This window comes from Chaetura pelagica, unplaced genomic scaffold, assembly GCF_000747805.2.
Source record: "Chaetura pelagica isolate M959 unplaced genomic scaffold, ChaPel_1.0 scaffold244, whole genome shotgun sequence".
NCBI classification, from domain to species: Eukaryota; Metazoa; Chordata; class Aves; order Apodiformes; family Apodidae; genus Chaetura; species Chaetura pelagica.
The window spans coordinates 2,412,694-2,422,576 of NW_009953719.1; the positions used below are offsets into that span (position 1 = coordinate 2,412,694).

At 36.0% G+C, this 9,883-nt stretch overlaps 2 protein-coding genes across 2 annotated transcripts in view; both read right to left on the reverse strand.

Moving 5' to 3' along the window:
* PSMG1 (proteasome (prosome, macropain) assembly chaperone 1) overlaps nt 1-1,242 on the reverse strand; it is a 12,696-nt gene extending 11,454 nt beyond the window's left edge. The window contains exon 1 of the mRNA XM_010000439.1: nt 1,238-1,242. Coding sequence (XP_009998741.1) covers nt 1,238-1,242 — 5 coding nt within the window. The remainder of the gene's footprint in view (nt 1-1,237) is intronic.
* Nucleotides 1,243-2,833: 1,591 nt separating this feature from the next.
* BRWD1 (bromodomain and WD repeat domain containing 1) overlaps nt 2,834-9,883 on the reverse strand; it is a 49,440-nt gene continuing 42,390 nt past the window's right edge. The window contains exons 35-36 of the mRNA XM_010000426.1: nt 9,776-9,883; nt 2,834-3,981 (exon numbers count right to left, since the gene is read on the reverse strand). Of these exons, the coding sequence (XP_009998728.1) occupies nt 2,834-3,981; nt 9,776-9,883 (1,256 nt within the window). The remainder of the gene's footprint in view (nt 3,982-9,775) is intronic.

Consider the following 9,883-nt stretch of genomic DNA (forward strand, 5'->3'; position numbering starts at 1 on the left):
CGCCCCGCGCCCCGCCCGCAGCTGTTCTGCCCCGCCCGGGCTGGGGGGGCCCGGGGAGCGCCTGGGTCTGGCGTGCGGGGTAGATGGGACAGAAACCCGGACACAAGGAGGTGAGAACACCCCGAACGTGTGTGCAAATAAGGGCACAGGGAGGTTAACAGGTTCATGTGTCACTTTACTTCGGTCCACTTCTACGTGTACATCATAGAAGCCTTTAATACTAAAAAAAACTGATTTCGCTATACGTCTGTCCTGCACTTCCAGTGTTTTTCTCCCGGGCTGCCTGTCAGCCTGTTCACTATCCCAGACTCGGGTCCAGCTTTAAAACAAACAGAACCCCTCCCCGCCCCCCAAACGAAAAAAACAAACACCACAACATAAACAACAACAAAACCACTTACAAATGTATTGCATTAAGCGGCTTTAAATAAAAACGCTACTTTTACAGGCCTACTACATCACTTTACTTCCCTGAGTACAGCTAGATCAAATAAAAAATGCTGACTGTTTAACCAGGAAGATGAAAGAAAGGTTTCTGCAAGGCTTGGAAGAGCCAGTTCTGGTAAAAGTATGTTCATGTAGATGTAAAAGAAAAAAAAATAAATAATCAGACTCTTTAAGGGTGGAGCAGTGACAGTCCCTTTCCAGTTGAATAATTTTCCCCCTCCTCATGGCTCTTTAAAACCTGATACATAAATTCAGAGGCCAGAACCTTCTTATAGCTTCCAGGGATCACCATGAGTATGTAGAGCACGAGTGTGGTGTAACAGAGAGTTCAGCATCTGAGAAAGGGCAGGAAAGAAAACTGTGTTTTTAAATCTAAGGCTGAATGAGAAGTACAAACCTACCAACTCAGTTGTTTAAACTTAAGGTTAATAACAATTCTGATATTCAATTAAGAGGTCTTATATCAATATTTATTCCTATACATGAGGGTTATACTCCATAGGACACTGATCATAGGCAGCTGCTGAACAATACATTTGGTTATGGATAATATAAAAATACCAGTTGACTTATTCTTTCAACAAAATTACCCCTAAAGGTAGGATACATAAAGCCACCTCAGAGTTTCATCACTAAACACAACTGTGTTCGTATTTTAGATCCCAACTCAAAGAATTCAGATACACACGCATCTTGAATTTACAAAATTCTACCTTATCATATTAAGAACTATGCTTTAAATAAAAATAATTCTGGGGCAAGAATGATACAAACTAGGGTAATTGCTTACTTCATATAGAAGTTTTAAGAAAAAAAAAAAATCCTCTCTATAGAGGTAACATTCTAGATACCAAATGATGCAAATGGCAAAATGGCACCTTTTTGGCGCATAATGTCAGTGATGCTGGAAAAGTGGTTCTCACTGACCACTGGTTGGCAGCCGAGTGGGACTACATTTTCAAACAGTTCTGGCATTGGTAACTACAACTATGCAGCAGCACTAACTTCCTCCTGCTGGCCCCCCAAAGCCCTTCCAGTCCAGTCTGCTGGAAAACTATCTCATAAACTTGGTATTTCAGTTAAAGAACTGGGCTGGGATGAAACAATTCTAATGTATCTCTTATTGGACAATGAGATCAGGAATCACTAAGTCTTACTTTGTGTGGAAAAGGGAACCAGCAGAGCAGAAGCAGGAAAACTGTAATGGAGAGTAAGGTAGAAGCAGAGAAGACCAAGTGCCTGGTGTTGGGCTGAAGGCAGAAATGGCGGGGAAAGGCAAGGTCAGAATATAGGTGGGCTACATGGTCTTGTGGTTGATAGATGGCCAAATAAGAATTTACACCTTTTCCTGGAGAAATTTTCTTCTATCTTCTAAACCCGCATTTTTTCTTGTCAACAGCCACCACCTCAAACATTTAAAAAATAGGAGATGTACTGCAATAATCAGAAACTGATAAGGTTTAATCAATGTGAAGTGTAACATTAAAGCACACTTAAAAGTTTCAATACGGAAGAACAAGAGAAATGTAGCAAAAAGGTCTGGAATGTAAGAATCCTGCACCTCAAGCTTTTCACGCATAAAGAAAACAGAACAAGTGTTTTGTTTGTTTTTCTATTTTATAAAGAAAACACACAAAAACCCTTAGGCCCAAGAGTTCACCTGCATTTCATATTCTTAAGTTTACAGTATAGAAGTCACATTAATGATGATAGTACTACCAGTCAGCATAAACCCTCTCTTCACCAGCACCACTATGCCTTTTTAATTGGCAAACACACTTTTTCACTGGTAACTGGTTCTAGTTGCATGTTATCAATAATGGAAGTACAGAAGGTTTAACTCTGCACTAATACAAGTGGTAGAGTTATTCACCTAGTGACCATTCAGTACTTTTTAGATGTAATGCTAGCATCTGCCAGATTTTTATAGTGTACAATATTATTTATAAGCCTGTTATTATTGTATATGATTTCATACGACATTAGAGATGTTTGAAATCTGTTCTTGGATGTTGTATGACCTAGGTAGTATTCCATTGCAGCACCCATAACAATAATACTCAACATACTGCTATTTACCTGTTGCGCAGTGTTTTAACATTTTTTTAACTCTTGTTATATGTAATAAAATACCAGTAAAGACAAAAAATTGCCCCTATAATGAGGCACATTTTGGCATCTGTGCTAAATGCTGCTACATGGGCAGGCAAGTGCAAGTCAAAATATGAAAAGGAGAAAGTCATCATCTAATCACATTCATAACTTTTTCATAGAAAAATATAAATATATTCCCTGAAATGTAGGACAAAGAAGAGCCAGCATCCATCATGAGTTCTAGTGCTATTACCATAAAAAAAAAAAAGTGGGCTGGCTTTTCCTTTTAAGGTTACGTTTTGCATTCTACATCATCTAAACCTCTCTCCTCGTCATCGTCGCCATCGTCATATCTCACAGTCCGTCTACCGCAGTTCCGAGTTCTTATCTTAGAACGCCGATTAGCTCTTCTGTATTTGGTGTAATCCAAATCTTCAGAGTCATTTTCTTGGTTCAGTTTCCAACGTTTCCTTCGCTGGGGTCTTCTGGAAGGCTTACGTGAGTTGGAATTGGTAATTTCTTTTCTCAAAATTTCTGTTTTCCTTTTCCTCTTCCTTGTTCCTGTGGCATCACTATAGATACTGTTATCAGTTCTAGAGTCTGAATCAGAAAAACAATTGAAACTGGCTTTTGAACTTCCTGCAGTCCCAGGGGCTTCCATATTTTCCGACACTGAGCTTTTTTCATCTTTCTTTCCCCCTGTTTCAGATTCTGCTGTTTCATTGAAGTCATCCAGTATTTTAGATCTTTTGAAAGAAGCTCTAGATTTTTTATTTGATACTTCTCTGGTATTTTTAGTTTCATGTTTAGCCAAGTCAGAATCTATCTCATCTTCAGAGTTACTTGTACAATGGTTGTGGGCTGAAGCTGATTGACTAGAACTTCCCCAGTTTTTCCCGTTTTCGATGTTGTGGTTTGTGGAATTCTCCTCTGAAGAGTTGTATTTGAGATTTTTTAAAGTTGCAGCACACACTTTTTTGTGTGCCTGCTTGTGGCTGCCATCATTCTGCTTTTGAGTCACTTTTGTCTCTGCCTCAGATTCTGTTCTTTCATTCTCAGACTCACTAATGTATTTTCTTTTAGGAGCAGATGATTCGGGGCAGGAAAGTGTTTTTCTGCCAGAAAACTGTTCTCTCTCATTTTCAGACTTTAAGCAAGTATCTGTCTCTGAGTTGCTGATCGGTTTCTTCCTGGATGCTGCAGACATGTTGCCATGAGGTTGCCTTCTGTTCTTTTTTACTGTGCAAACACTTTCTGAGCTTGATAATTCCTCCTTTGTATCGCTCATTATCTTAATCTTATTAGCTGCCAAAGTGGCACATCTGCGTGGGTTTTTCTTCTCAGTCACCTTAGACAGCTTTATGTGTTTCTTGTAGTTAATGATACACGTCCTGCTCCTGAGCACTTTTGCATTTTGTCCAGTCTCCTCAGATGCTGATTCTACAAAATAAAGATTTAAAAAACTTAAGTCCCTGAAATAATTAGTTAAGCACAAACACTGCCACCTTTAATAGAATAAACAAAAGTTATTTTATTTTATTTCAACTATTAACGAAGTATTTACCTTCAGCCTTTACTAAAAATACAGTTAGCCAGTCCCAGGTATACTTTTAACTCTCAGGATCACCCTTTTGATTTGAGATAATGGAAGGTTTTGAGAGTAAATTTCTTTAGCATCACTCCAGTAATTAGCCTGGAAATTACAAATTACCTAACTTAGCAATCAAATGCTCTCATATTACTGATACTTCTATCATGAGAAGCTATAATTTTCTTACTAGAATGAACTTCCAAAATTAACTATTACACATTTTACACCTTTTTACTCTAAAAAAAGATTATAATATTTTACGTAGACACAAGTCCTGAACACGAAAGGAACAATTCTAGAATTATTTCACATACACAGAACATACTAAAACTGCTCTGTTCCTTAGCAACTTAAAAAGTCGTCTCTTCCATTCAGTCTTTTTATTTTTAATATAGCACATACTTAATATGTTGGGCTTCAAAACAAATATTCAATCTGTAAATAATGTGTACAATGCTAAGAAGATCAGTATTTTAAACTTTTACCTTCTAAATAAAACAGAATTGCTCCTAAGTATCTGAAAATTAAAAGCAGTTCTTGATATAAACTTATTTGCATAAACTTGATTAAACAGAAAAAGATCAAAACTTTACTATTTTAGCAGAAATGTGTTTTGCAAAGTTAGTTTTTCCAAGACTTTTTTCCCAGTGTCTGTTTCTTTATAGCTGTTACTGATTTTATGAGCGAAATTTATAAATGTGTTCCATTAAGACCCCTGCATTGCATTAGCCTGTTACCTCCTGTTAATAGCCAATTTTGTTCTATCTTAAACTCACTACTTTTGATTATTATCTACCTATACTCATCAAACAGGGAAAAATCATGGCAGCTGCTGTATATCTGCAGAACACTAGGCAACTAAGTATTTTCTCAATTAGAAGTTGAGGGAAATGAGGAGTTCAGAGAGGGTCTGCTCCCTTATCTTCCTTTATAGAGGGATGAAACAAGCTTGTCTCACTAGCTTTGTTTCAGCTGCTTGAGCTGCTAATGGTCAAATGCTTTCAGACCCTGACAGCCACCACAGGAGTACTAGTCTGAGACTTAATGTTGACTGGGGTTCAGTTCCTTGCTCTTTCTGGCCAGCTTTACTGGATGTGGTAGCACTGCAAGTAATTTGTACTCTCTTGTTCCCCAGTTCCTCAGCTAAGAGGTAAGGATAGGACAACATTTTCCCTAAAATCTGACAAAAATAAACACATATATTATAGAAAGTGTAAAAAAAGTTATGGGCCACAAATTCAAATGTCCTGCTCAAGTATGAATATTAAAAATCTCTTAATACATCAAATCTGTTCATTATTTCAGTGTAAAATCCTTTACATATGACTCAAATATATTCTTATTTTGATGTTTCCAAAAGATAATTACTGTCTTTTCTGGTCAAATACACACAAGACATATGGTTACTGTTTACAGCTGTTAGGAAGCAAGCTTGAACAGGCAGAAGCAAATGAGCTTTAAACATCATAAATTACACTTAAAACAGGAAACTACTGTAAGTAAATGTAGTGATACATCATGACATAGTAGTGTTGGCGAACAAGTTACCAGTAGAAAGAGATATTTCAACCAGTTAGTAAGTGTGGAAATGTATAACCCAACCTTAGGATTAAGAGTTCCCTGCATCTGCTTGAACCTATGCTCACATGCTAGAATGGCAGTTTGGAAGGTGGAAAAGACAGCCCAGCTTTACTGCTGAGTGCTAATTTAAGGCCCTTTGGCCATCTGAAGAAATAAATGTTTTAAACTTAAAGACATCACCTGGAATTATTTCAAGAAAGGCAACTTTAAAAAAAAAAAAAAAGAAAGAATGCATACAATTATTTTAGACATTTTTTAAAAGCAATAGTTGCTTAGGTGTTTATACATGCATGTTTTGAGGAAAAAAGCCTTTATCGTAATAAATGTATACTACCTGTATTTTCAGGTTATGCATATTTTCAGGCCACATGTATTTTCAGGTGATATGTATTTTCCAAGCTTCAGAAGCTAATTCAAAAAATGAAATGCAAGACTAAAGGATAAAGTAGTTCAGCCTTTCTGCAACACACCGCCAGAATATTCAATCTATACTTTGTACACAAAAATCTTAAATTGGGTGCGTATTTGTATAAAGCTCACCTTATTTTTAAATTAAAGGTTTAATTAAAGATTAATGACACTACACAATGACCATGCCCTGAATTAAATGATGCAAAGGTACAAAGAGATTGCACAAGAGGATTAAAGAAACCTCACTACCTGCAGAAACGAGGTGAGCATTTAAAGGAAAGGCACCAAGATACAAAGGCCTTGTCCATCACGGTCCCCACTGTGACAAGCTTTCCTGGAGTTCAGGCCATCAAACTGTAAACCTCGAAGTCCAGCCTGCAATGCTGTGTAGGAATATCCAGCCATCCCTCCAGTCAGCTAATCTATAGGGTGTACTACAGTCCACAAAGTATTTCCCAACCTCTACTGACCAGCTATGTAATTTGTGTGAAAACTGCTTTACCATTTTTTTTGAGAAATATATTCAAAACTATGCTATATACTACATATCTAGTATATAAAATATTATATACCTTATATAATATTATATACATTATACTATATATACACTATGTTTTATAGAATAAAATAGGTTGTATTTTATATGTAGCATATACATGTTTTAAAATAACCGGTTACCACATAAAATACTTATCTAGTTGATTGTGTAATATATATCTATTTATAGATATAGAATATTTATTTGAAAATAGATATTGCAGAAATACATATGCACCTATATGTATGCCTTTACACAAAAACTTGCTTATACGCCAGCAATAACTTTCAAAAGTACAAACAAGTTTAGTGTGCTATTTGCAGTTAACTATCAGCCTCTTTAGAAAAAGAGCACTACATGCATTAGTTTAGCAAACCACAGACAAGCTAGGTTGTACCCATAGCAGATCTGTTGTGGCATCTATTGACGGTTGAGGAGAAAAACAAGCTAGAGAGGGCATATGCTAACTGAAAAATCAGTACATGAATACCTGTGGTAATATCCCAGATTAGATTAGATAAACTGGAAAATAAAGAATGTGTTTTACAGCAAACGTTGTCTAAAGCTACCTACCAGTTCATATACCGGACAATTCATGTTTCAAAAGAAATACAGAGAGAAAAACTCTCAACATAAAGAAAACTAAGTGCCTGAAAGTTACTTGCCCATAAGGAACACTGTATAGGACAATGACATATTCCCCTCTCACATGAAAGGAGACTCAAACTTGATCCCATGTCTTTACCCATTCTTTTCCTGTACATACTGGAAACATGAAGACTTTTACTAAGTTAACAGTATACTGAGGCCTCTTGGCAGATGACTGTGCAATAAGACCCAAAAATTGCTAGTATTAATTACATACAGTATTTTATCCTTACTGATTTTTAAAGAGCATATTTAATAGCCTTCTAGAAATTTCATGATACTCAGTCTTGCCTCATAATTACCCTTTAGATGGAGTCTCTTAATTTAAGTTTTAGAAAGGCATCAGCTTAAAAAATTTGGTAAAACAAAAAACCTGACATTCTGTTGTGTGCACATGGCTATACAGGAATGTTAAACGTTTAGTTCAAAGTAAGACTGTTTCATAATAAATGAGTCCCCCTTAAGGCAATAAGTTGGACATTGAAGTAAAAAGTATACTGTTTATCTTCTTACTGATTCTTCTTAAAATCTTTGGTAATGTTATGATTATAAAGCTAATGCAGCCCTTGGCAATTAATTGATAATACATTTTGATTCTTGCCAATGTTTGGTATCACCTGCACATGGAAAATAATTATGAATTTGCTTTTATGACTGGCAGTTCAGCCAAGCTGGATGAACACTGAAGAAGCTATGGCCAAAGTAAAAGGACAAGAATTAAAACAAAACACAGTAACAACGAAAAAAGTTTTAGAGATGAAACATGAGTAAGGAGTTTTGCTCTAAGTTACATCTGGAAGACAAATTAACAAGCTCATAGGGCATAAAAGGTACAGTATAGCAGAAGCTACAGTTTATAACAGTGTTACAGACTTGGCATGAAGATAAACCAATTTTTCATCAAGTTTTAAAACACTGTAATATAAATAGTTAAAATATCCATCTTACATTCAAAGGACAAGCTAAGGGACTAGAAGCTCAGTGTTGGCTACTAAGTGTGAGCTTCCACATATTTAATGGGAAATGTTTACATAAAAATATAAGGAAAGTTTTTTAGATTAACAAGTCTTGTTTCTCCCTTAAAAATGAGGTGTTAGACAAGCTTGATAATGGAAATGTTACCAATTGCCTACTCTAAAACCTACAAATTCCTACTAGATAAAATATCTGTAGAAAAACCTTCCCTTTTTGCTGTATTAAAAGTTTATTCAAATCTTTCTGAAAGTAATGGTACCAGTCTCCACAAAAAACCTCCCAAATAAACAACAAAACAAAACCACAAAAAAACTTCCACAACAAACAACAACAAAAAAACCAATCAAACATCCCAAACACCACCCACCCAGAAGTTTTATACTTGACTCAGGAGTATTGACATACAAAGCACATTCAAGTAACATTTTAAAACTCTAATAAGTTCTTAAAAGATTCCCTCTCCAATTCTCTTAAGTTTTAGAAAGTGACTATAGCAACATAGTTCTGACAAGTCTAGAGCTCAATAGCCAATTAAAATTCCTAAGAAGTTCTTAGAGGTTCATAATCTGGTTTCTGTGATTCATTGACAGATTTGGATGGATTAGATGAAACGTCAACCTCTAAACAGTCTTTCAACTTCTAAATCAGAACCAATTCCCTAGCAATTTAAAGGCACATAATGTACAGAAACGGTTATAATAACAAATCTGAGCATCATTCCGATATACTTAAAAAACCCTGAAAACCCAGGTCTCCAAATCTTAGCATGTCACCCAGCACACACAATCATTTCAGTGATAGATAAAATTACAGAAAATCTAAAAGCAAAGAACTAAAGCTTTTAAAATAAGTGGAATGGTAAATCTTGCTTCTGCAACTATCTGAAATTTCTGTCCTTCAGTCAGCTGTTGTTAACTGCTTTACAGAGATCTCCTCAATTAGTGTCTTACCAGTATGATAATGTAGTCAGAGCAATGACATTATGTTTCAATTACATTCCACATTACCTAGACACCCATGAACCTATGAAACTAAAGCAAGCAAGGAATAGGAGGGTTGCCACTGTATCAGTAGTGGTACCTTCTCACACGGAAACTCCCCCTCAAACCCCTGTAAATACGGAAAACCAATAATGATTTAATGACAAGTTTTTCACAGACAAATGTATCACCTGGATAGGACAAAACCAGCCAGCGTTCAGTGTGAATTCTGAGTATTATCAAACTAAACCAAACTATGATACTTTTTGTCTCAGGGCTGTGTTTGGCAACCTCCCAGTTCCAAACCTATTTAAACTTCTAGAAACTGTCACTATCATCACCATACCTTACAGTTCTACTTCCCCCATTTATAGTTCTTTTAGAACAAAGAACACCATTACACTTCGTCTAGTCCGTATCATCCCAAACACTATTCAGTCATTAATCTTATGTTGTCTCTTTCATCTAGTCAGTATCAAGAGTTAGATGCATTAATTTTAAAAAACTTACCTTTTCTAACAATTTTTGTCTTTCCTCTTCTCTTCCTCTTTTTTCTTCTTGAAGAAGTTTCACAGTCATTACGGTTATTGGAATCTGTCTCAGATACTGTATCGGAAG